Source organism: Thamnophis elegans, chromosome 9, assembly GCF_009769535.1.
Source record: "Thamnophis elegans isolate rThaEle1 chromosome 9, rThaEle1.pri, whole genome shotgun sequence".
Lineage (NCBI taxonomy): Eukaryota > Metazoa > Chordata > Lepidosauria > Squamata > Colubridae > Thamnophis > Thamnophis elegans.
In genome coordinates this window covers 54108796-54136687 of record NC_045549.1, presented here as the reverse complement: position 1 = coordinate 54136687, position 27892 = coordinate 54108796, and the positions used below count along the sequence as shown (strand labels likewise).

The 27892-nt window shown below is 38.1% G+C and overlaps 1 protein-coding gene across 1 annotated transcript in view; it reads left to right on the top strand.

The window, feature by feature from the left end:
- Positions 1-27892, top strand: part of LOC116512906 (polypeptide N-acetylgalactosaminyltransferase-like 6) — a 117689-nt gene that overhangs the window by 77690 nt on the left and 12107 nt on the right. Inside the window, 1 exon segment of the mRNA XM_032223587.1 lies at positions 9587-9736. Within this exon segment, the coding sequence (XP_032079478.1) occupies positions 9587-9736 (150 nt within the window).

The window sequence follows — 27892 nt, the reverse complement described above, 5'->3', positions numbered from 1 at the left end:
CTTGACCCAGGTAGACATATAAATCCAATATCAAGAGCCGTGATGACAGTGTAATTAGAATGCATTATTGCAGGCTAATTCTGCTCAAGGTTGACTCGGTCTTCCATCCTTCCAAGGTCGGTAAAATGAGGACCCAGATTGTTGGGGGAAATATACTTACAACTACCAGAAAGGGCTGTAAAGCATATATAATAAGTGTATATAAGTCTAAGTACTATTGCTATCACCTGCATGTTGATACCTCACTCCAAACCAATGGATGATATTTTCTCACCCTATTTCTACCAGCAGGATCTACCCACTCAGGAGCAAAAGTGTCTCCCATGCCCAAAATTAATAGGCATTTCAGAAGAATACTGTGATTGATAAAAGAATGTCTCCCATGTCCAAAATTAATAGGCATTTCAGAAGAATACTGTGGTTGATAATATCAAAGGCTGTTGGATAAGAATGGTTATATTCCCCATCCAAATCCTATTACCAGCCACCCATTAGATCAACCAATACAATTTCCATGCCATGCTCAGGTTTGAATCCAGATTGCCATGGATCCATATCAGGGCTGTCTTAATACATGGGCCTGATGGGCACTTGTCAGTGGGCCCCACGAGTATAGGGGGCCTATAATAATCTATGTATGTTAACCCTTCAATGCACCTTGTATCATATAAACACAGCAACATATTTATTACATTTTACTGCATTTTTTTATTAATACTAACATTTAAATATATGTTTAATTTTATTGACCATTTACATTACTGCTTTGCCCGGGGTCCATAATGCTGTTAAGAGAGCCCCGGTCCGTATGGTTCTTCAGAGTTCTTTGTAATTGCCATACCACCATTTTCTCAACAACATTCTTCAAAACAAAAGGCTGTTTTATGAAGATGAACTTGTATATATCCATTATAAGTGGGTCCAATACTGATTTCTTGAGCAGAAGAAAACCAGTGTTCCAAAGTAGCTGGAACCATTCCATCTCTTAAAGATCCTTAATCATCTTAATCTCTTAAAGATCCTTAATCATTTTAATCAGTCAGTTGAATGATGGGCCAATCCGTTAGTACAGACCTGACCTCATTAAGAACTGTGTGTTATTTGCTAAAATCTACAAAGTAAAAAAAAAAAACTTTAACAATATTGTCAAGCCATCATTTCTTCAGTTTCTATCTAGCTTCCAAGCCAGTATCTAGACAAGTGGTTTTACCCATGAACTATTCACCCAATATTGCAGTAATGGAATCTTCCAGCCCATCTTTTCTTAAAAATACTTAGAATACTCAAAATGGTATCACTGTTTGGGTAAAAAGGTTGAAAAGTATCCCTCCTTTGTTGCCCTTATTGTCATAAAGTGGATACAACTTTGAACCAATATGCATGTGTGGATGTATTCACTTCTCATTTTCTGCTACCATTTTTCCAGGTATGAGATTTAGTATAAAAATGGCCTTGATCTCACTTGTTGCTGTCATGGGATATACCTGGACTGGGGGTGCCACATCAGTCCTAGTGTTCTTTGATCTCTCAGCAGTTTCCAATACCTTTGACCACAGTATCCTTTTGGATCAATTTGGGGGGTTTAGGATAGCAATAGCAATAGCAATAGCAATAGCAGTTAGACTTATATACCACTTCATAGGGCTTTCAGCCCTCTCTAAGCAGTTTACAGAGTCAGCATATTGCCCCCAACAACAATCCAAGTCCTCATTTTACCCACCTCAGAAGGATGGAAGGCTGAGTCAACCCTGAGCCGGTGAGATTTGAACAGCCGAACTGCAGAACTGCAGTCAGCCGAAGTAGCCTGCAGTGCTGCATTTAACCTCTGCGCCACCTCGGCTCTTCATGGATAAAAGGCATGGTGGCTAGTTTCTATCCATAATGATAAATAGGGGGGAGATTGGCCCCTGGCCTCTCACTTATGGGATGCCACAGTGCTCAAAGCTCTCTCTTTCATATTTATTATCAAACAAAACCATTGGGTGAGCTCATCTGCTGTTCAAGCCTCAATATACTTATTATACCCAGTTATATATCTATATCTATGAGTAGACAAGTGCTGCAGGCAAAGTCCTAATCCAATGCCTATACACTATGTAGTCTTAGACAAGGAGGCTCCCATCCTCCCATCCATGGGCCAAGGGGCTGTTTTATTTGGGTTCCCAAATAGTGTAGGTGATCCACTGTTGACTTTTAGTGAGTTGTACTTGGATTCAGGTCCTGCTTGAAGTTCAGGTGGAAGTGAAGGGCAAGAAATCATTCAAAAGTACGTCATGCACCAGTGGTATCCTTTCCTGGATGAGGAGGTTCTTTAAATAATAATGCCATAAGCATATCATGTTGTGATTACTATTTACATGTACATAGAGTTGTCCTTGAAGCCATTTGGAAGTTGTATCCAGTCCAGAATGCAGCAAACATAATGGGGGCACCATAATAAGTACATGTGACTCTACAGCTTAGTGAGTTCATCTAGCTACCAGTTGTCACAATTCAAGATCCTGGTTATGAATTTAAAATCCTTCATGGCCCAGAGCTTGGCTACCTGAAGGACTATCTTAAGCCACCTCTTCCCAACTGCTCCTACCCACTTTGGGGTTTCTTGATTAAACTGCCTAAATTATTACAGTCTTTGTTATCCATAATGCTTTTCCCCTAGAGATTTTAATGGTTTCCAACTTTATGTTGTATAGAAAATCATTAAATATCTGTTGTTCCCCCAAGTCCTCAAAGACACAATGATCATAGAGACTTTCCATTTGGTTTTAATAGCTTTATGACTGATATTTTGTTTTCTGGTCAGTGTGCTCATTTATATGTTGGGTTTTTAATTTAAAGCTACAGAGAGTCATCTAAAATACAGGTGCCCTTGGAATTCAACAAATAAATTTTGTATGCCAATTTCAAAGACTTTATCTTTGATTTTATGTATCTATTATTGATTGTGAATCTGATTTTTAACATAAATAATATCTTTCCAGTTGTATCTGTGATTTTGCTGCATCTAAGTATTTTCTGATCAAGTATTTCAGTGTTATCAACATTTAGTAGCCAAGATGGTCTTTTCTATTTTTTTGCCTTCATGGTATTTGTAAATAGTGCTTGTTCTCAGACATCAAAAAGCATTCCTGCTAGTTTTTTTTAAGGGTACCATTCTTAAGCCACCATCTTGTTTTGGTATTATATGATTTCCCTTCAATATCTTTTCCAAAAATGATCATGGAATGTTTTGATTTTCCAATTTTCTAATCTCTAAGCCAATGCCTTTTATAGTTATGTTTAGATTCCATTTATGCAAAGAACCCTTCTGAATTTCTTTAATAGTTTTTTATTGATCTTGATCATAAAGCCCTTTTTAAAATCTAGTCGTCATCGTCATCGTTCCCCCCCCCCAAAAAAAGTCCTTAGACGATAATATCTGTTGACATCATTACAAGGATGCAGGAGATTATTTAGTATCATTAATTTCTGGTTTGGTGGTCAAGATTTTCAGTGTACACCTCAGTTGACTATTGTATTAAATTATCCATAAGTTGATGGTTGTGATTGTATTTTCACCATGTAGGCTAGACTTTAGGTTTTTTTTTAATTGTTTGTAATATTCTAGGGTTTTTTTCTTTTTTTTTCTATTTTGGTTGTGCAAAAATATCTAAAGTTTCCAAGATAACTAAATTGTATGTTATAATTTTGATGCCTTTGTTTATTTATTGAATAACTTCTTGGAAGCTAGCAATTTTCCTTTTGCATATTTAGCAAGTACAAATTACATAAAATATGCTTGCCTCATTTTCTTCCTCCTCATTCCAGTCCAAGTCAGATTTGAAGCCTACTTAAAGCAGGGATATTATGGCCAGGGCTTGGATAACACTTTTTGCAAAACTGATAGCTACATCCAGGCAGAATAATGATACCTATTAGAGTTGACAGTATTTCCTATTTCTATAATTCAAGTGGTAATTAGAAGCCGTGTCAATATTGTGTTATAACACATGCATCAGATTTGTGAATTGTTTGTCTCTTCATAAAAGAAAACGGCTGACAGTTTTTGATCATCATAAAAAAAAAGTTGTGGGTGGCTCTGGGTTACACTCCTGTTTTAGCTGCTGGAAGCTAGCCATTTAGATACATATTGCACCCTGGCACATAAAGTCTCAGCCTGTTTTGAGTATGCATGCCATTCTTCAGCTCTGTGGCAGCACCAGAAATTCCTTTGATGGCAGTTATCATTGTTTCAGTCTTATATTGTCAATGAAACCTGCTTTGGCTTTTGTTCTTCTCAGGCAGGAAAGCTGCCAGCTCATAGCAGCTTTATTTTATCTTTAGAGCTAAATAAATCATGCAAGAACTGAACAGGAACTGAAAGAATCTGATTGCTTTATACAGGATTACACAATGTTGTTTTCCTTGCTCTAGAATGACAAACTGACTTCTTAAATGCCAGTGTGGAAAGAAGAGAAAATAGCCACAGCATTTGCAAAAATTAAAGAATCAGTTCAACTTATTTTTCACTTTTACAATAGAGCAATACTTTGCCAGAAGGAAAAATACTCATCTTTTTAATGTATCTATTTTAGTGACATAATGAAGATTGGGCGGAATTAAAACATATTACCAAACAACAAACATTGCTTGTGTTAATAGCTCTATTACAGATCAGCTAAGAATTGCATTTTGCAACTCTAGAATTACAAAACTGTGATATCCCATCAACAGAAACACTATTCAAAACACTGCAGTGGCCAAATACTATCTCTGAATTATAAATGATACCCTAAAAAAATCCATAATGTTGTACTGAAAGTTGACAACCATAATGAGCATTAGTCTAAAATTAGTTTGGAAAATAATGGGTCTAGTTTGATGAGGATTCTTTTTAAAGCATCGAGGCTTTAGGCTCATTTTTTTTTTTAAAAAAAAAAACATCCTGTGAGGTATGTGAAGCATCTGATCAAACTATCTGATTTAATAGTTTACACTTTCCCCAGTAAAATCCTGTGGATCACTCAGACTATCACATGAAAAGTTCTTATCAGCTGTAATGACTCAATAGCTATGGAAGTGGATATAATTCTTTTTGGCAAAATAAATGACAAAAGCGAAAATTAAATCAATTTGTTTAGTTGAAAGGAAAAGGTTGAGTGTAGCACCTTCTGAATCAAGATAATTGTAGGTTACATAGTGAAACCTCATAAAACACATTCTTTTTCAGGCACATATTCCACGCACCATGTCACGGTAAATAATCATTATAGCTGACCAACTGCTATAATGTAATACTGTAATGCTGTAATGATGACGCAGTGGTAGCAATGAGTCAGCAGGGTTATTTGACTGCTACTGCTTTAAGAGACTGTAATATAAGAGAGGCCCTGTGAGGGTGTATCTCTGTGCGTGTATGTGTTTCCGTGCTGTAGTTGATGATTGATTGCCTGACTTTGCCTAGTACATGTATGTATATATATTCCTTGTAGATAAACTACTATTTTAAATACAAACCTGTTTACTGTATTTTGCTTCTGGGTTGTCTCAAAATAGTCACACTGTGCGCATTCTGACACATCATCAAAGACAGTTGAATCCAAAGAGAATTTAAATGGCTTTCAAAAAAAAACCACATTTCTAAACAATATTTAAAATCATATTTTTTCCTCCCTATAGTCCTCCAGTTGTGTTGGAAACTCTCATATAGCCTTGCATCTGAAGATTATGAGAACCAAAATTCTACCTACCTATTTTTCAGAGTATAAGATTCACCTTTTCGGTGCATCTTATATACCAAATGTAGCCCCACTGATTCTCACCAGAGGCCAAAAATGTGAGGCATGGAAGCAGCGATGGTCTATGGCAATCCCTCAGTGGTGGGTTTCAAAAATTGTTGGAACCTACTCTGTGGCTGTGGCCTCCTTTGTGGGAGTGGCTTGCCACCCATGTGACTGGATGGGAGTGGCTTGCCGCCCATGTGACCGGATATGAAATTATGAATTAGTACTTAGGTCGGTCCAAGTAGCTATTCAGAAACTTTGGCATTGAAGCCTGCAAGTCTTAAAGTTGTCAAGTTACAAGATCCTTGCACCCCTGACCCTTTAGAAAAAAACTATGGGTCTTCAAACCTGACAGCTTTAAGACGTGTGGACTTAAACTCCCAGAATTCCTCCTCCAGTCATGTTGGCTTAGAAACTCTGGCTTTAAGCATGCAAGACTTAAAGCTGTCAAGTTACAAGATCCTTGCACCCCTAACCCTTTAGGGGGAAAAAACCTAGGGGTCTTCAACCTGATAGTTTTAAGACTTGTGGACTTCAACTCCCAGAATTCCTCCTCCAGTCATGTTGTGGTGATGTCATCTGTGTGGATCTGCTCCAGGGCTGCTGCTGAAAATGCCGATGAGCCCCTGCCACCACCAGAATAACTGCTACTGCATCCTCCTTCTCCTCCAACAGCACCACCACATTTGCTGCCTGGTGCTGCGGCTGAGGCGAAGCCACCAAAGCTCCTGCTGGCGCCCCCGCCCATGGCAGCAGCGGCGGCGCCTTCCCCTGCGGTTGGAGCACCTGAGCTGGGCCCCGCGTTACCCCTGCCACCGCCTCTGCCTCCTCCACCATGCTTTTGAGAAGCCATGAGGCCTTTTTTTCTTTCTCCAGCCCCCTTCCTACTGGCTCCTGCAGCTTCATGGCTCCTCAAAAGCACGGTGGAGGAGGAGGGAAGAGGGATAAGGCGGGGCCCAGCTCAGGTGCTCCAAGCGGAGCGGGAGGCATCGCTGCCACGGGCGGGGGTGCCAGCGGGAGCTTTGGTGGCTTCACCTCAGCCACAGCATCAGGCGGCAAATCCAGCAGTGCTGTTGGAGGAGGAGGAGGAGGCAGCAGATATTCCGGTGGCAGTGGGGGCTTTGGGGGTTCACTTAAGCCGCAGCGCCGGGCGCAAGCGGCTAGGAGTGGCCGCCCACAAAGGACCTTCCCAGGCTTGCTTTGCTGAAAACTGGGCGACTGGCACTAGTTTGAACAGCCATGGATGGCACAAACTACCGTCAGTCACCCAGTGCTCAACAAAACAAGTCTGGGGAGGTCCTTTGCGGGTGGCCAGTTCTAGCTGCACCTTAGAGGGAACATTGCCGGCGTTCCCGGAAGTTAATTATTTCCGGGTTCACCGACCAACCGGTCCGCAAGGACCAGCAAGGACAGGTAGGAACTCACCCCTGCAATCCCTGCAGCCTGGGACAGCTGATTGGGAGTATTTGGCAGTCCGATCCACCCGCCAATCAGCTGTGCTGAATCAGGCTGCAATAAATGCTGAAGCTGACCTGGCTGATCAGAGTTTGCAGCAGCAATCACATTCAGAAAGCATAGTAACTGATTCAGCAGGATTCATAATAATAATAATATACAATACATTACCAAAAGCAGGTTTTTCAAGGTAGCAGTAAATACAAGCAAAACACAAACAGTTTCACTTCCAGTTCTCGGCTAAGCCAGGCTCCTTCCTGTCTTCTTGTGGCTCACACAGCAAATTTCATAGTCCAAATAACCCTCATTGGCTGACTTAGTTGCTATGCCTATTCATCAGCTGACCTTGTTACCATGTGTCAGCTGAATAACATGGATGCTGGTAGGCAGAGGCAGAATTTTTTTCTTATTATTTTCTACCACAAAAACTAAGGTGCGTCTAATACTCGTGAGTGTGTTATACTCTGAAAAATACACTAATTATTGGATGCAAAGTTGGAGAAGACTGGAGATCAAAAATAATACAGGACATTGACTAAATGTCCTCATGGTCAGCCTTTTTAACAAATGTCATGAAATTTTACCATTATTTTATGAACATAAGTCAAGTCTGAAATGAACATAAGTTCAAGTCTGAAATATATTAACATGGGAGACCAGAGCAGCAAAAAGAAGCTACTCTGAAAAGCTAAAAAAAATCAGCAATCAACAAACCATCCAGCAAATTTGTGGAAAATTCTTTAAAATACCGCTGTTTACAGCAAACCTCCTTCCCATGCAGAATGAAATTGACAACTGGCAGATGATCTGAATGTATTTTATTGTAGATTTGAAAGGAAAGCACAACAACAGCCAAGCCCCCTATAACAGACCCCATCCCTTTAGGACCCCCCCCCTCTCTGGTGATTACAGAAAATGATGTGCATGGACTATTTTACAAACAAAAACCTGGAAAAGCACCAGCCTCAGACAATATAACTCCTTGCTTGAAAGCTTGTGCTGACCAACTGGCCCCCATCTTCACCCGCATCTTTAACAAATCACTAGAGATGTGCTATGTTCCTTCTTGTTTCAAATGTTCTACTATCATTAAAGTGCTAAAGAAACCTTCCATCAAGGAACTAAATGACTACAGACAGGTTGCTCTGACATCCATTATGTTATGAAAACCTTTGAAAGGCTAGTGCTAGCCCACCTGAAAACCATCATGGATCTGCTGGGAGGATGAAAATGTCCCTCCAGAGATCGGAAACAGGCTTTTTTCCAGACCTTCCGGGAGGTCTGTTTTTTGCATCTGCGCGGGCCCTGTACTTCCTGGCATCCCAAACAGGCTGCATGGAGTCTCCTTTGCGGGTTCTCTGAACTGGGCAGATTCTTAGCTAGAGGTTTTCCCGAACCTGTGCAAACCTGCAGCAGCCCAGCCCTGGATTTTTCTCTTACATTGTTTGAATTAAACAATAAGAATAGGGATGGTGCAGACAAAGTAAGCTTTCTTTCCAGTGGGAAAAATTATACCCACAAGCAAAAGATTATTTTTTTTGGAATGTAAATTCCATATCTATCTTAAATGAAGAAAATATTTACATTACCTAACCGTGGTAATGTTGAAGGTTTTGGAAATTTGCATTGCATTTGAACTATTTTGCAAAGTGGTATCAAGTGTTGTTCGCAACTCAAAATGTAGAGAAAATCAATGTTTGGAAGTGCTTATCTGTGAAAAGTTTTAAAAAATATTGACTTGTTCAGATTCATAAACTATTTCCTAATGTTTGCTGAATTTTGCATGTCTTAACTTCAAATAGTAATCTAATGTGATGCTTCAGTGTATCACTTCAAGAGAAAATACTGTAAGACAATTTAAACAAAATCTGTGTCCTTGGCTGCTAATTTTATTTCATAGTAAACTACTCAGTGATGTGAGCATTGAATTACGTATAGCCTAGACATACATTTTCTACCTTATTCTCAATGAACTTTTCAGTTATTCTTGTCAATGGTTGTTTTCTCTTAGCTTCACTATTCTGTGGCTTTCTTCATACCATCCATTTTCCTGTAAATATTAGTATTAGTTCCATAGAAATGTGGTGATTTCTCAGCTCATGAAGTATGTATTTCCTTTGGGTACATTGTGAATTTTTTATATTTAAAATATGTTTTCCTTTAAATTAATCTGATCTTTTAACTAAATCTAACCTTTATTTTTAGCAGTTTATAGACATGTTATTACAACAGTGCTAAACTACTTCATCTTAATGATTAGTTCAGGTGGACAAAAATAGATTCAATTCTGACTGAAATGACATCCTACTGCCACATGTTTCTTTCAAAAGTCACATTCAATCACTGTTTTCCTTCACTGTTTTTTTTAGCTGTTCACCTTTGGTTGGAGAGAAGACATCCGTCCAGGAGAACCTCTTCACACCCGAAAATTCTGCTTTGATGCAATTTCACACAGTAGTCCTGTCACACTTTATGACTGTCATGGTATGAAAGGCAACCAGCATTGGAGCTATAAGAAGGTTGGTCTTGCTTTGTGATACTTTAAAGGCATGTAGTGATCCAGATAATTATGTAGAGGTTCCAAAGTCCAAGTTAGCAAAATCAACACTGAAATTTTTGATTTTTTAACAGTTTATTTAAAAAATGCTACTTGGTGTACAAAGAGCAATAGTGTGGCAATAATTGGACAAAATACATTAGATCCAACTATGTGAAATCAAATCCCAAATACACACTTACACAATTTACCAAAATATATGAATAAATTTATTGTGTTTGTTACATACTTTATAATATTTCCAATAATAGCAATAACACTTAGACTTGTATACCACTTCATAGTACTTTACACCCTTGCAATACTGTGTTCTAACCAGTTAGAATGATTAGCTTTATGGTGAACTTTCATGTTTACTGAAAGTTACACTTCGGCTTATGTGGGCAATAACATTTAGGATTTAAAAAATCCCTTTTGACAATGGGATAAAGATGGGGTTAAGGTTAGATTTCCCTGGTGTTTATAGAAAATGTAGTATGTTAACTTAAATATGATTTGTATCATTAGGAAAAGTCTTAGGTTTATACAATATTATAGTGGCAACTGTCTTCTTTTTTAATATTATTTTTATTATGCAATTTTCTTTGTTATATATAAAATTTCCACATTCACATTAGCTGTGTACTGTCTGGGTACAATCTCTTTTAAACATACATAAAAAATCTTATACACACAATAATTATGACTGTTATTCTCAAAATCTTTTCACCATGGTCTTCGCTTATCCTTGTTTACACATTTTCCATTGTTTAATTAATTCTCTGTTCAGTTTTGTCTATCACAAAATAATAATATGAGACATTATAAACATCATGTAAACATCACATTTATAACCATTGTCCTCCACGTCTATTAATCATAATGTTTACGAATCCTAATTATTCAATATTCATTATTTAATTACAATAACTTTGTCTTGGTTTACATTACCCCCTTGATTTTAAGTTTCTAACTTCTGCTTCTATTTTCTAACCATTAATAAAATAGTTCCCAAGTTAAAAAGTAATATTTTCCCCCTTACAAGTTTCTACCTCTATACTAATTTTTAATAGAACAACTCCTACATTAAACAGTATTCTACATCTATCCCTCATCTCTTGCCCATTTACATATCTCATCTCTTATTGACTTCTTGGCACATCTCCCAAACTCCACCCTTGGGATCTTATAAGAAGATATTTCTTATATCATTCTTGTTTAATCTGAGTATCTCCAATCTGTTGGGCCTTTATTAGACCTTTTAATGATTCTTTCCTCACTTCAGGGGTGTCTTTCCATGTATCCTCTTCCATTTTTTGATCTCATAAGTGTAATTTTCCTTTTCTATCTCATCAGTTTTTACTATCTATTTTTCTTTTTGCATCATTTGTTGTTTTTCCTTCCCTGTCCTTTCCTCTATTCTTTCTATTTTCTTCTCTACTTCCTGGATTTCATATTCATTATTCAGTGTAATTTGTTCATAATTTTCTTTTCTCACAACTATGTCATGTATCAATTCCTTTATCTCATGATTCCTTGTCATCATTTCCTGCGTACCTTGAAGCATCAATAATATTTCTTTTAGTAATACACTTATCTCCCCCTGTTGTAATGTTTTTCCTTATTTTAGTCAATTAAAATGTTACTCAGTAATCTATCAAGATCCCAATGTCCCAATTATTCATCACACCAAGAAAGCCAATATTAGATCAGTTCACAAAATCACTCCATTAAATAGTGAAGCAACCTTCACTTAGTATCAAAACAAATCCAGGCTGTTTCCCACTCTCACACTGTCTAGCATATTTGTAATCTTCAAGGTTCTAAGAGTTAAAATGTCAGCCTCTGCTTCACTACTTGCTTTCGGCTGTCATTGAAACGGGGAGGGGGAGGCATGGTATTTGGAAGGGGAAGTCTTAAGTACAGGAGTGATTGTTAAAAGGGAGTTTTGTTCTCACCATCTACTGCGCATGCTGGAGATAGTGAATCTGCCCGCCAAGGCCAACTGTCCGGCATACCAACCTGATGATGCTTTTTGAAGATGTAACCCACATAACACCTGAGGGTTGTGCGGATTGGACTATAGGATGGGGTTACCAGGGGGAAGGAGTTAGGTCACATATTGATATCTATGATTACGCGCGCTTTTGCCTCAGATCTTGCTTTGCTTAGCTGCTATCTACTCATAACCAGTAAAAGTACTCTTAATTCTAAAAAAAATGGAGTTAAATGGTTTCTTTCTTGGTTGCTGAGGGAGGCTGGCTTGACATAAATGTTTTCACAGTATGTCTCCAAACACCAAATATAATCAATTTGAAGGTGGTGTATTCCAGCTAATTTGTAGACTAAACAACTTTCACTCTTTCTTCCACTTTTTTCAGCTCTCTGATATCTTCTCTGGCCAGTAGGTATCACTGTTACTCTTTTTCTCTGCTTTTGCTGCGAATAAAATATATCCAAAAATATTTTCCAATAATTTTACAAAGTCCTTTAAATCAAGGTGGCAATAGAAGTACATATAATCCAATATTTTGAAATGAATTAAATTTCTAAAAACTAGTCAATCCAGTCTATCCTTTATCTTTAAGGTTGCTTCTGTCTGCAATTTATTTTCTTTCTCCAAATCTGACAATAGCTCCAAGTCTTAGTCTCTGCTATCCACCTCAATTGAGTCCCACTTTCCAAAGGAGGTGGCAAAAGTTAGAAAGTTTTTACCTAGACCGAGCACACTGTTACAGGATCTTTCCTTTCTTCTCTTCCATTTCAGCTGTCACGGCTCCAATTCAGCCGTAATGACCATCTTCTCTTCCGCCGGTTAAAGGGGATTTCTTTGGGTCAAACAAGGAGATGCACTCTCCTCGTGACCACCGAAGCATCCCCTGTCTTCATCACCCATACAAGGTGACTTTTGCCCCATAGACCCTCCTCGGTGGAAGAATTTAGCAGGATTTTATGGCGCTACCACTTGTCCGCACCACTTTGCCATAATGTTGACTGTCTTCTCTGCAACTTTATTTTCTTGTAACACTTCATCGTCACTGCCACTGAAAATTCTGTGGCAGTGAGGATGAAGTGATGCATAACCTTAGGTTTCTTTCAAATCTGTTGTTCAATTGAGTTTAGCAGTAGCTTTACTATGAATGTTTTTGGCCAGTGGTAGGTGTGAACTATTTCAAGTAAAAAGTTATATTAGCTAGAGGATGAACTTGCGCTTAGGCTTCTTTGAATGGTATTGTTTATTTAGGGTGGTTTTACAGTAGATGCTTGCTTGCTTATTTATTTATGTATGTCCCACCTTTATTATGTTTACAAATAACTCAAGATGATAAACATATTCAACACATCCTTCTCCAACTTGTGAGAGTGGCCAGCCCAAAGGTGTTCAAGTGGCTTTCATGGCTGAGGCAGGACTAGAAATTATCGTCTTCTGCTTTCTAACCTGCTGCTTTAACTACTAGACCAAACTGGCTTGAATGATTAGGAAATTTTTTGATTTAAAAAATATTTTGTAATTACAGCAAAATTAAGGTTAGGTTTTATTAGTTCTATGGTTAATTTTATCATAATGGTTAAAAGAAATTTCATATTTTGAAGTAGCATTAGAGTTTCTTTATATATGATTTGCTTGCGCTATTACATAACAAGATGTAGTTAGGATTACATTTATTGAGCTGCATGGTACCAGGATTAACTTTAGGAAGAGGCTTTGGAATAAGGATTATTGTTACTTTTAGGTTTCTGGTATAATAAACATTCCATCCTTTGAATTAAAAATGCTATCAGCATTTAGTTAGGAATAGGCGTACTCTTCCTCCAGATATTCAATGTAATAATTTTAAATTTAGTTATAGTCTTATAGTTTTTCTATTTGAAGGTTGCATGCTTTAGTTTTAAGTCAAATAAAAATAAGTAATTTTAGAGTTCTGTACTGCTTCATTGAAATCTAATGTCACATTTAGTTTGAAGTTAGCTTTAATGGAGACTTATGTTTGAATAAGTTTTGAATAAAATATTTCTCTGGCCATCAGGATGAAGCCTAGATTAGCATTTGACTTCCTTTAGGCCTGTCCAAAATTTGATTTTAAGAATTATTGTTAAGGTGGGTTTTTTGTTTAGTGGTAGATTGTGATTCCTTTGAATTGCGATTACCTGTGTTGGTGATACTCAGTAAAGTAACTTTACTAATGAAAGCAAATTTTTCTCACAGAATAAGCATAAGTACTAAGGTGGCGCAGTGGTTAAATGCAGCACTGCAGGCTACTGCTAGATCAGCAGGTCAGCGGTTCAAATCTCACCGGCTCAGGGTTGACTCAGCCTTCCATCCTTCCGAGGTGGGTAAAATGAGGACCCAGATTGTTGGGGGCAATATGCTGACTCTCTGTAAACCGCTTAGAGAGGCCTGAAAGGCCTATGAAGCGGTATATAAGTCTACTGCTATTGCTATCTTCCTTGAAATCTGGCATAAATTGATTTTTCAGATTCCATATTTCCATAATTAACAGCTGATTGTGGTTTTATACTCATCCTGCATGAGGAATACATTTGTTCATATGTTTATTTGATTTTTATCCTACCTGTATTTCTTTATTTCAGTTTCAATTTCAATTTCAGTAATGTATAAGATGAAAAATTACAATTCTCTGTGAAGGCAGCTCTGAAAATTTTCTTATTCTATGTTACAGACATTAGGAATATATATGAATTTACTAGATAGGTCTGGGATGTCAAACTCAATTTCACTGAGGGCCTCATCAGGGCCGTAGTTGACCAGGCAGGCATGGTCTACTGGATGGGTGTGGCCAACTGGGTGGGCATGGCCAACTGGGTGAGAGTGGCCAGCGTGATGCCACTCATTTGGTGTAGCTGACTGGGGCCATCCATCACACCCCTCTTATAGATCATCTTTTCATGTCTTAAAATTATAATTACCATTTATCTAAATTGCTACAACACTCATTCTTGTATCTAGTAAACACCATGCTTTACAGTTCAGAAGTCCCAGCTGCCATCTGTATTTAAACATTTTTATAAATCCCCCAAATAGATGGCTTTGTGACTGAAATTGTGTATTATCTTTTAATCTTCACATGTACTATTTAACCATAACAAAGCTTTGGAAAACTATGCTTATTTCATTGGAAATGGGCATCCAGTAAGTGACCTTGATTACATTTTTCTTTACAGATCTTAGTGAATGACAGTGGATGGACATGATCTGTAAAATTATAATGCTCCATACTCACTTTTCCCATTTCCCACTTTCTAACATCCATCTTCTTCAAATCATTAAAACTACAAACCTATTCACCATTACAAAACTTGGTGGTATGAAACTCACGACTGGAATGTCCTGATAGAAGGATATAAACTGTTCAAAAGAAACAGATGTAACAAAAAAAGAAGTGAAATTGCATTATATGTAAGACATTATTGCAACTCTACTGAAAAGCACATAACCAAGGATGAAAGTTTCCTAGAATGCACATGGGCTAATATAAAAGGAAAAAAGAATGGCATTGCTTAAATATTAATTTTAAAAGGGGAAAATAACTCAAGAAGCTTGTGAAATTCTGAAAAATATGATTATAAAAGCTTAGTTCAGCACAATGCCACTAAAAAGGAAAAATAAGAAATACAAGAAGAAACCAGCATGTTTGCACAACAAACTCTCTGATAAACCAAAAGATGAAAAGGATAAGTATAAAAAATTGGAAGAGGAACACATAAATAAGGCAGACTCCCAGCACACAGCCCGAATCTGCAAAGATGAAGTCAGGAAAGCTAAGGTTCAGAATGAACTAAGACAGGTACCAAATCTCAAAAATATTTTTTTTAAAGTTTCTTTCAACATAGAAAAAAATAAAAAAGTCAAAGAAACGATCAATCCACTAATGGGAGAACATGACAAGGAAGTGACAGGCGGCAGGGAGAAAGCAGAACTGCTTAATTATTTCTTTGCATCTGCCTACACACACACAGACAGACACACACACACACACAAAATAGCCCAACCTACCAAAAACAGAATAGATCAGGAATTCAAATTAAAATAGGCTAGAAAATGGTAGGAGAACATCTGTCAAGATTAGTTCAAATGGCCAGGATTTGATGGGATTACCTCACAGAGTTCTGATGAAGCTGGCAGATGTGAACTTGGAACCACTGAACCATAACTTTCAAAGATCCTGGAACACTGGGGAACTACAGAGGACTGAAAAAGACCTGATGAGGTTCCCATATTTAAAAAGGGGGAAATAAACAGATCTAGTAAATTAGAGACCAATCAGTCTGAAATCAATACCTGGAAAAATTCTAGAAAAGATAACCGAGCAACAGATCTGCCGACACCTCGAATCAAACAAACTTATAACAGAAGCAACATACCAGAAATCGTTTCAAACCAATCTTATTTCATTCTTTGACAAAGTGACTAAATTAGTGGACCAGTGAAATGCTGTGGACATAGTATACTCAGATTTCAAGAAAGCATTTGATAAACTAAATCACAAACTATTCCTTGGCAAGCTAGAAAAATATGGGATAGACAGCACTACTACCAGATAGGTTTATATCTGCCTGAAAAATCATACTCAACATGTAATCCTTAATGGAACTACATCTAAATGGAGGAAAGAAAGCAGTAGGGTATGCCAACGTTCCATTTTAGGTACAGTATTCTTTAATAGCTTCATAAACGATCTAGATGAAGGAACAAAAAGGGAAGTCATCCAATTTGCAAGTGACACTAAGCTGGCAGGAATAGCCAACACCCCAGAAGACAAGCTTAAGTTCCAAAAATATCTTGAGAGAATTGAAGACTGGGCCCTATCAAACAAAATGAAATTCAATGTAGAGAAAAGTAAGGTTTTACACTTAGGCAAGAAAAACAAAATGTACCAATGAGATTAGGTGAAATGTAGCTTAATAGCAGTAACTGCAAGAGGGATCTTGGTGGGGCTTCCGGGGCGGGACCTTGCTGATGGCGGTGGCTTAACGAGCTGCCCCCGGGTTCCTGGCTGCGTTATCTGCCTAAATACCTGGTAGATAAACTCATTCTTCAGGCAAAGAAGATGAGAGAGAGATCCAGCTGGCAAGAGCTTTTCTTTGAAGTTTGCAGCTTTTTTCTTTGCTGCGAACGGAAGGGGGGCTTACCGAAGGCTGAATCACACCTCCGAGCCAGGAACTTCTGCCGTAACCACTACGGCGCAAAGTAAGGAACCCCCGCTTAGGACAATTTTTGATATATCTATTTGAGATTAATACAAGCAGAGTCCGTACCTGAGAACTTTATCAGTCCCCCCCCTTTTTTTTCTTTAAAAAAGAAAGAGCTTTCTTTGTGCATCGGGTTTCTAAAAAAAAAAAATAAGCTCCTAAAATGGCGGATGCCACATTCTTAACTGTCCGACAGAGAGAAAGATCAAAGGAACAGCCAGATGGCATTCTCTGACTAATTAGTTTTGTTTCTCTGAAGACCTACCAAGAATTTTTTTCTTATCAACTTTTAAAAGTTGTAAAAGCCTCCTTGTTAATATAGAGACATTCTAAACAGAGATGAATATGAATTGTTTCATAACAATGCTAATCTTTTGACACTTGCTTTGTTACAATGCTCTTTTCTGAAACCTTTTGAAAAACTTCTAAGAACAAATAAAGGGGGGACCTAATACTTTCTTCTCTCGCAAGCTACACAACGGGCCAGCAGAGTTTGAATAATTGTTGAATAATTGTTTGAAGAAAAGATTTAGATTTTAGATTTTATTTGTGATTTATAGGCCGCCCTTTTCCCTGAGGGGACTCAGGGCGGCTTACAATTCATGGGAGGGGGAGTGCAAGACAAAACATAAGACAATACGTGAATGAGAAAAAAAATAAAGCAATAAAACACAACTTTCATTCAACATTCGGGTGGGGGCGAATTAGAATCTTATCCCCAGGCCTGACGGGATAGCCAGATCTTAAGGGCTGTGCGGTCAAGGTAACTAGCTTCCTCCAAGGACCGTTGAAGCTGGAAGGCCACCACCTTCTCAACAACCTTCCCAACAAAGGGGAGGTTGGAGACTGGACGGTAATTGTTGAAAATGGCTGGATCCAAGGATGGTTTCTTCAGGAGGGGTCTCACCACCGCCGCTTTAAGTGCGGCTGGGAAGTGCCCCTCCCGAAGGGAGGCGGTAATGACCGCCTGGATCCAGCCTCGTGTCACCTCACTGCTGTTGGCAACCAGCCAGGAGGGACACGGGTCCAGTATACAGGTGGAGGCACTCACAGCTCGTATGGCCTTGTCCACATCCCCAGAGGTAACATCCTGGAACTCAACCCAGAGATGGTCTGCCAAGTTATCCCCTTGTGTCTCGGCTGGATCTGCAAAGGTGGAGTCCAAGTCCGACCGAAACCGAGCAACTTTGTCCGCTAAGAACTGGACATAATCCTCAGCCTTACTCTGCAGGGGGTCCCCCGTATCCGTCCTATTTAGGAGGGAGCGGGTTATCCTAAACAGGGCGGCTGGGCGGGACTCAGCGGACGCAACCAAGGTGGCAATATATGTTCTTTTTGCTGTCCTCAATGCCCTGATATATTCCTTGGTGCATGTTGTCAAAAGTGCTCGGTTCGATTCGGACTTATCGGACCTCCACAGGTGCTCTAGGCGTCTCCTCCAGCGCTTCTTCTCCCAGAGCTCCTCGGTGAACCAAGGAGGCCTCCGGGATCCACCGACCCGGAGGGGCCGTAGTGGCGCAATCCGGTCGAGGGACTCCGATGCTGCCGAGTGCCAGGCAGCAACCAGAGTCTCCGCCGAACTGTGGGCGAGAAATAATGGCACCAAAATCAAAGTCGGGGAGACGTCCTTTTAGGAATACACCTCACGCACTTGGCACAAAGCTGCAGCTTTCACCCTCTACGCCCCCTACTGGAGATTTACTAACGAAAGAATTTTTTTTTGAGACTCTTAGAGAATTTAGAGAGGAGATAAAGAAACTTAATGCAGACTTATGTGATAAGCTTGATACTAGGATTGCCAAAACAAAGGACGATATGGTGGGACTTGTAACTGTATTGACAGAATATGTTGCTGGAATGGAAGATAAACTAGAGGTTCTTGAGGAAGCCAACACTAACTTGACATCCAAAATTGAAGTGATGCAACAAAAAGTTGAAAATGCAGAAAAACAAATTGTTATGATACACTACAAACAGATGGAGCTTACATTAAGAGTCAGGGGGCTGCGTGAAAATGAACAGGAGAACTTGAAGCCGATTTTCTCAGAGGCCTTTAATCGTCTGGTGGGAAGACCGGGGATCAACTTTGACTGGCAGATCGAAAAAATTTATCGCATTAACTCTTGGGCGGCAAAACAGCGACAACTTCCTCGAGATGTAATTATATATTTTACTACAAGAGAGTCTAGAAACGTGATATTACAAGAGTCTTATAATACCAGGCTACAAATTGGCGGACAGGACTTGATTGTCTTGAAAGAAATACCACCCCAAATGCTAAGAGCCAGGAGAGATTATGCTTTTCTAGTGGAAGAACTCAGAAACCGTCAGATACAGTATAGATGGGATGTGCCATTTGGTATTATAATTACATTTGATAAGCAAATATATCGTCTCAACTCTGTATGGGAAGCCCGAGATTTCTATCACAAGACCCTGAAGGTGGGACACCCTGAATCATCTGGATCTGGAGAAAGATTACGAGAAGGACAAGATAAACAGCAAATCACACAACTACCAGACGAAAAGCACCATTTCCTCCTTCCGGAAGGGCAAAGGACCAGAGAACAAGGACCTAGCCGTACGACTACCAGACAAATGGGAAAACAAGGCAGATTGCAACAACCTCAATAATCATCGGCCATTGATCAAGGAGTTATGTCTGAACTCTTTACAGAAGAGAAAGAAAATATTTTACTATTTCAAACAGTTCAAGAACGATATAACTTGTCTGCAAGAAATTCATATTAAATTAACTGATCCAAAATATCTGTTCAACCTCGAACTTGGTCAATATTTTGTGACCTCTGCTACACTAAAGAAAAATGGTATAGTTGTATATTTAAGAAAAGACATTAAGGCTGAGTGAACTGAAGCAGATCCCTTTGGAAGATATATCGCATTAGACCTAATTCTAGACGGGAAAAAGACTTGATGGACAACTTTGAATTTTATACAAATCACTAATGATTTATCTTCTAGGGTGAAGAAGACAAAGATTGCGGCGAGGGTTCTCTTGGATCATAACCCAGTCTGGACAGAATTGGGAAGGGTAGTGCAGGCAAGAAGGTCTTGGAGGTCGAATGGGAGTTTATTTTGATATGAAAAATATATTAATGATTGTTAAAAATTGCTATCTGATTACTTTGTTCTGAATATGAATAAGGGTATATTCAGGGAATTTGTAGGAGATGTAAGTAAAGCATATATGAGAGGAGTACTGATGAATACAAAAAAAATATATAGACAGAAACAAGGGTAAAAACGAAAAGAGTTGGAAGAGGATACCAAAAGAAAAATTTGAAATGTATTTAAATTGTGTTATAGAGGAAGGCGGCACAAAGGGGACAAAATTAAGGGTTTAGAAACAGACAGATACTTAGATAAAGAGATAAGGCCCCTAGCTAGAGAAGAGTACAGGCAAAAGCTGAATCAACAAATAACTTCTGGGGAAATCCTGCAGGTAATCAAACAATTAAGATTAGGAACAATGTAAACTGCTTAAAGTTTGTGTAATGGTAAGAAGCTGAGTTCAACGCAGAGATTTTACTGACTTTTTTTCTTCTCTTTCTTTTTTCTTTCCTCCCTTTTTTTACTTTATTATTATTATTTTTTCTTTCCCAACTTTCTTGGTTTTAATACATCTTAGACTGTGTTTGATAAAAAGTTATACCGTGTACGGGCTCTGGGAAGTCAGGAGGGGGGAAGGGAGGGGGGGTCATAGGGGGGAGGGGGGAGGGGGGAAATATAGTATGTGCCAGATTTTAAAGTAACATGATTGCACTTGTATACTGTTGCTTTTTTTAAATTTTAGTATAAAAATAAGAAGCTGAATATATCGATAGATAGTAGAAATACACCGAAGCGAGGAGCAGAGGGAAAGAAGAGGGAGGGGTAGAGAGGGTGGGAGAGAGGATCGGAAGGAGGGGGAGATGGAAGGGAGGGGGAGAAAGGAGTGACAGAGGGGGAGGGGAAGTAGGAGAGGGGAATGTTGGAGGGGAGAAAGGAAAGTTGGAGGGGGGAGTAAGAAAGGGTGTATGGAGGGTTGAAGTGGTATATTGGTTTTGTATTTTGGGGAGTACAAGGATGGCTGTGTTTATTGCCTAATGTTATATGGCCCCAATCATGCACAGTATATATGTGACTGTAAGAAATGAAAATGAAAAAATGAAAATAAAACATTTGAAATTAAAAAAAAAAAAAAGAGGGATCTTGGTGTCCTAGTGGACCATTGCTTAAATATGAGCCAGAAATGTGCTGCAGTCACCAAAAAGCCATTGCATCCTAGGCTGTATTAACAGATGGAAAGTATCAAGATGATGTGAAGTGTTAGTACCGCTTTACAAAACTTTTGTAAGACCACACTTGGAATACTGCATTTAATTTGGGTTATTGCAGTATAAAAAAAATATATTGAGACTTGGTAAAGAGTGCAGAGAAGAGTGACAATGATGATTAGGGAGCTGGAGGCATATGAAGAATAGTTGTAGGAATTGGGTATGTCTAGTCTAGTGAGAAGAAGGACTAGGGGCAACAGATAGCAATGTTACAATATTTGATAGGTGACCACAAAGAAGAGAGCATCAACCTATTTTTCAAAGCACCAGAAGGCAGGACTAGAAGCAATGGATGGAAACTAATCAAGGAGAGAAGCAACCTAGAACTAGGGAGAAAATTACTAATGGTGAAAATATAGTGGCTCAACTTCAGAAGTTGTGGATCTTCCATCACTGGAGACTTTTAAAAAGAAACTGGACAACCATTTGTCTGAAATAGTATAAGGTCTCCTGCTTGAGCAGGGGGTTGGGCTAGAAGATCTCCAAGGTCCCTTCCAACTCCATTATTCTGTTAAATGTATTGAATTTAGTGATCTTATACTTTTAAATAATCACTCATGGGATTATACAATATAGGTGTGGTTTAGCCCTACTCCTAAATGTGAAGTATAGTCAACTTAATAGATTCTTCAGGAACCATATGATTTTAATTCTTCTCCATACTTCTTGTATGTGTATGAGACACAAATGGATCCATTTCCCTGGATTGTTACATAATATACTCTCTTCTTTTCTCTTATCACCCAGTAGAAGTTGGATAAGGGTTTAAATTTTTTGCTCTGAAAAAGGACTCTGTTGTACAAATCCTTTATGCATCAATATTCTCTTAACGATAATCAAAATAGAGGTGTCTCACAATTATAATCTTATATCTTCAGTATCATTTATTATAATATTGTGAAAGATTTTTTTGAATAGAATGCTCAAGAATTCATGTTGTTAAAAATTACAAGATTCTCCTAAGCTATGGCAATATGATTTTAAAAAAATATATTATTCTGTTGGATGGAGAAAGCAGAATAAGTAATTTGAGAGTATAGATTCTCACTGGAGAAGAGGCATGTGGAATTTATAATTAGTGAAGGGATGGGATATATTCCAGGAAGGAAAGAAACAGCAGATGGCAGGTTTCTCCAAGTTCATATTATCTGAAATTTTGACTTGAAATTTTTATCTGAAAATAGAGCCTTGTTAAAATTTTGTGATGGAAAGACTACTGACATTCATGTGTGCTCAGTTATTCAGCCTGTTTACTGTTTATGCTGTAGTCAAAGAAGGTCAGTTTTCATAGTGAACTGATTTCTCGTCCAAGCTGAGATGCTATATCTGTAAGGCAGCTAAAAGAAACATACTGGATGTTCAAATTATGCAAGCTTGCCCTATTTCTTTGAAGTCGGGTGCAAAAGTTCCGTTTATGTCAGAGAAGAATCTACTTCATACTGTAATTGAAGTTTCTTGTTCAGAAACACAGACAATTTCTTTCTTGCTTTCTCAAGATGGGGGGAAAATTGATGAAATGAAAGTCTTCATTAGTATCTAATGATCCAGGTGTGACTGTGAACGAGAACACATATCAAAGTGTTTTCCTTTGATTTGAGCCCATTGTATTTTTAATTTGAAACTCAGTAGATACCAGTGAATGGGTCCCTTATAGTGTATGCCAGCAAGCAATGGAAAAAAACAGTTGTGATTTACTTTTATTATTTGGGTTTGTAATAGAGCACAAAGTTTCTTCTTTCAAGCCAAAAATCTATGTTTCTGACTGAGGAATTTCTTAAACCTGATAAAAAAGAAGTGTTTGGAAATACATAGTGCTAATCCAATAGCAGTGCATCCTGTCAGTTCACACCAACAGACGAACACTCATAAATAGCTATAAATTGTTTTGGTACGAAGCCACAACCATTGAAAACAATAATGTTGAATAAATGACAGTATTTGATCAATTGTTTCAGCACATCTCAGATTATTATTAAAACTTTTCTTACTGCTAATATTTCTTTATTTGTTTCTAGTAGGGATTATATTTTTCTGGAAATTAAACATTATTTCTGGAAGATAATCATTTCTTTTAGACAGAACCTTTTGAATATCTATAGAATTATGGGTAACGCACACAAGCATCCCTTTAAGGTAGGCCATCATTATCCCATGTTACAAGCTGGATACTGAGGTTAGCTGGATAGTAAGTCTTTGATTGGGCTGAAATATGAGCTGGTGAAGTTTGACAATGGACAGTTGCAGATTACACGTACATGTCAAATCCAGCAGCATGTAGTTATGATAAAATGATATATTGAGTCCATTCCATATACGCAGGTTCAAATGTGCAAGAAACTGAAGATACTGTGACTCAGAAGTCAAATATCATTAATTTGTGCATTATATATATACAGCTGTGGGGAAAGTGCTGTACCCTTTACGGTTTATGACATGTTTTGGATAGGCCATTGATTTTATGATATTTTATGCTAACTGCTATGCAAATATTGTTATATTTAAATAAATATTGGTGGTTTTTAAGTGAAAAGCATATGCTTTTTGCAATTTGGTGCTATTTGGATGGGGATTGTGAATTTTCTTGCATGCTTACAATGCATGCTTACAATGACTATGAAAACAGATTAACTGATGCATACCCAGAGGTATACGTGTTGCAATTACTAAGGACGATGCTAGTGTTTTGTTAACCTTTTTATTGTTTATGGCCCACGTTTAGGTAACCAAACATGGTTACTAATATGAAATTGGCCAGCCCTTATTGCTTATCACCAGGCAGCATCACTTCGGCATAGACTGTATAAGCCTTTGCATGTGATCTTTGGTGATAATGTGGTGCCAGGCTGAATAATGGATTCAATCAGCTCCTGGTTGGTCTTCGGATGCTTCTTGCTTATTTCATAACCAATCATGGCCCACAAGTTCTCAATTGGGTTCAAATCTGGGGTCTGAGCTGGCCAATCCAGGAGTCGAACACCATGCTTCTTCATCCACTGCTGGACCAACTTGGCTCGATGACAAGAAGCGTTGTCATCCTGGAAGTAAAAGTCCTTCCCTACAAGTTGCTGAGCGATGAAGAACGATGGTCTTTTCCAGGACTTCAACATACTGCTTGGAATTCATGATTCCCTGCACGATTTGTATTCGACCAATACCAGAAGCAGCGATACAGCCCCAGATCATCACATGCAATGGATGCTTCACAGATAGATTCGGGCAATATGGCCTAAATTCGGGCAATATGGCCTAAATTCTTCAGCTGGAAATCTTCTGACATACTTATTGCACTGATTCCCAATCAAGTAGAAATTGTTCTTGTCACTGAAGTTGACCTTGTCCCACTGCTTGTTGGTCCATTTAGCATACTTCTTGGCCCACGCACGTCAACGAGAGCGGTGAGCATCTGTGAGCAAAGGTTTACTTTGAGCCCTGCAGCTTTTGGGTCCTCTGGCAAGCAGTCTGCGATGCACTGTGCTTGTGCACACTTTTACATCATGTTTCACCCCAAATTCTTGTAATCTGAGGTGAGGTGAGCTTCCTGTCAGCCATTGAAATGTATTGCAGAGCCCGATCTTGCCGTTTTATCAACTTTCTTGGTTTTTCAGAGCGGAGTCTGTCGTCAACTGAGCCAGTTATTTGGTATTTTTCAACCACTCTGTCCACTGTGGTGCGATGGCATTTCACTCTCATTGCTATTTCTGTTCAGGAGTAACCCTCTTCATGAAGCACAATGATGCAATGCCGCTGCTCAGTATTGGTGAAAGCAAAGGCCTTCATCCTTGTCCGCAGCCAGAGCTAAATTAAATTTTTCGATGCTTTTCATGCCTATTTATAGTCAGAGAGTATGACAACATTGATTAGTTCATAGATTTAGCCTTTGTGCATCTCACTGCTGATTGGCTACTTTCAATCCTAACATTCTCAAAAATTCAAGTTGTGTTTGTTTTAGCACATAAACTCACTCAAAACCTTAAAAAGACTTTGGTTATATTAATTATGCATCTCAATCCAACTACATACATTTTCATCAAAGTACTAATTTTGCATGGTTTCTATGAGTGAAATGTTGATTAAACATGTAAATACAGCTTAAAACTGAAAGCGTGCAGGACTTTTTCACAAAGCTGTACTTGTGTTTATGGATTTTTTTTATTCATCCATTCATTTATTTCATTTTTTTGTCCTCCAAAGAGCAAATATGTCTCACAGAGTCTGACATTTTCCAAGGACCCTGTTCCGTCTTTGGTCTTATTGTCAGCAAATTTTTCCTGTTATTCAGTCAAATTTAAACCCATTCCTTTTGTCCTGTCTTTTGGAACACCTCTGAACAATTCAGCCCCATTTCCATATGAGTTGTCCAAAGACTGTTATCACAATTCTCAGCAGTGTTTTCTTCTCCAAGTTAAACATACCCAATATATCTCCAAATGTTCTTTCTAAGTTTTTCTTTCCAGATATTTTATCGTCTTGATTTCTCAGGAGTGCATTATAGTTGCATTTTGATCCTCAGGAATAGAGGCCACTTGGATAAATGTGCAAGATGCTTTCCTTATATCCAATACTTTTTTAAAAATAGGAAATAATAAAACCTGATCACTATCTGCCCTCAAGAGAAAGAAGCCAATGCTAGTGGCTTCATTATGTGATGTAGAGCATTTTCTGGAATGTGCCAGTCTTCTGTGCTAAATGGTTATTTTTAAGTCTAAAGAAATCAATAGACTGGGATGTTGTTTTGGTTTTTTTTAAATAAAGAAGCTTGTCTTTTTTTCATGGACCTTATCTTAGAATTTCTTTTTCTGGCAGCAATTCTAGGTCATTTTTCAAGTGACTTTATATAACAAAAAAATATTATCAGAACTGATCTGCCTTAAGGCATGTGATACCTTTGTTGAAACTAGACTGATAGTTTCCTTAGTCTCTCTATCTCATATATGATATACTACAGTAATAAATATGAACCAGCCAGGCAGTCTTTACAATATGACTAGGAAAACAAATTTATAAATATGTGACAGATGTCTTACTTGATATTTTATGAAAAGTTAATCATACTTAAGTCCAATTGAAATTAATGCTCTATATTTAGGGGTTTCTTGAGTTCTAGCCACATTGGCATCTGCTATATTTTTATGTAACAAATAATGCTGTCTCTCCAGTTAAAAAAAACCAAAAACCTTTTGCTGAGTACATTTTTCTGTTTGGAAGATATCCCTACAATATGCATGTATCATTGTGATACTTGGATTCAAATTCAAATAACATTATTGTGGCCATTAACAGCAGAAATGAAATAAAATAATTTTCAAATATCTAGAACATCCAAAATAAATAAAGAGGGTGATACTTGGATTTGGCTATTGTAATATTTGCTGTTTTGAGTAGAAGAAGAATAATCTATGAGCGAGAAAGAGAATTGTAATCTTCAATAGCGTCTGGATGGCTCACAACAATGATACCACAATAAAATCTAAGAATAAAAGCACTATAAAATATAGAGTTACATTACCATCTAATAGCTGAAAACATAACAGGTTAAAAAGAGCAGCTACCATTCCTTCATCTTATCCTTAAAAGGACAGCATTGGGCTTCAGAGTTTAGTGACTATGGTCTAGACAATAATTTCCTCTTCTTTCCCTCTGCTCCTCACTTCGGTGTATTTCTACTATCCATCGATATATTCAGCTTCTTATTTTTATACTAAATTTTTTTTAAAAAAGCAACAGTATACAAGTGCAATCATGTTATTTTAAAAACTGGCACATAATATATTTCCCCCCTCCCCCCTCCCTCCTATGACCCCACCTCCCTTCCTCCCTCCCGACTTCCCAGAGCCCGAACGCGGTATAGCTTTTTATCAAACACAGTCTAAAATGTATTAAAACCAAGTAAGTTAGGGGGAAAAAATAATAAAGAAAAAAAAAGGGAAAAGAAAAAAGAAAGAGAAGAAAAAAAGTCAGTAAAATCTCTGCATTGAACTCAGCTTCTTACCATTACACAAACTTAAGCAGTTTACATTGTTCCTAATCTTAATTGATTGATTACCTGCAGGATTTCAAAATGTATTAAAACCAAGTAAGTTAGGGAAAAAAAATAAAGAAAAAAAGGGGGGGAAGAAAAAAGAAAGAGAAGAAAAAAAGTCAGTAAAATCTCTGCATTGAACTCAGCTTCTTACCATTACACAAACTTAAGCAATTTACATTGTTCCTAATCTTAATTAGCAATAGCAGATTTTTTTTTTATATATACCGCTTCATAGGGCTTTCAGCCCACTCTAAGCGGTTTACAGAGTCAGCATATTGCCCCCAACAACAATCCGGGTCCTCATTTTACCCACCTCGGAAGGATGGAAGGCTGAGTCAACCCTGAGCCGGTGAGATTTGAACCGCTGAACTGCTGATCTAGCAGTCAGCCTGCAGTGCTGCATTTAACCACTGCGCCACCTTGGCTCTAATTGATTGATTACCTGCAGGATTTCCCCAGAAGTTATTTGTTGATTCAGCTTTTCCTGTACTCTTCTCTAGCTAGGGATCTTATCTCTTTATCTAAATATCTATCTGTTTCCAAACCCTTAATTTTGTCCCCTTTGTGC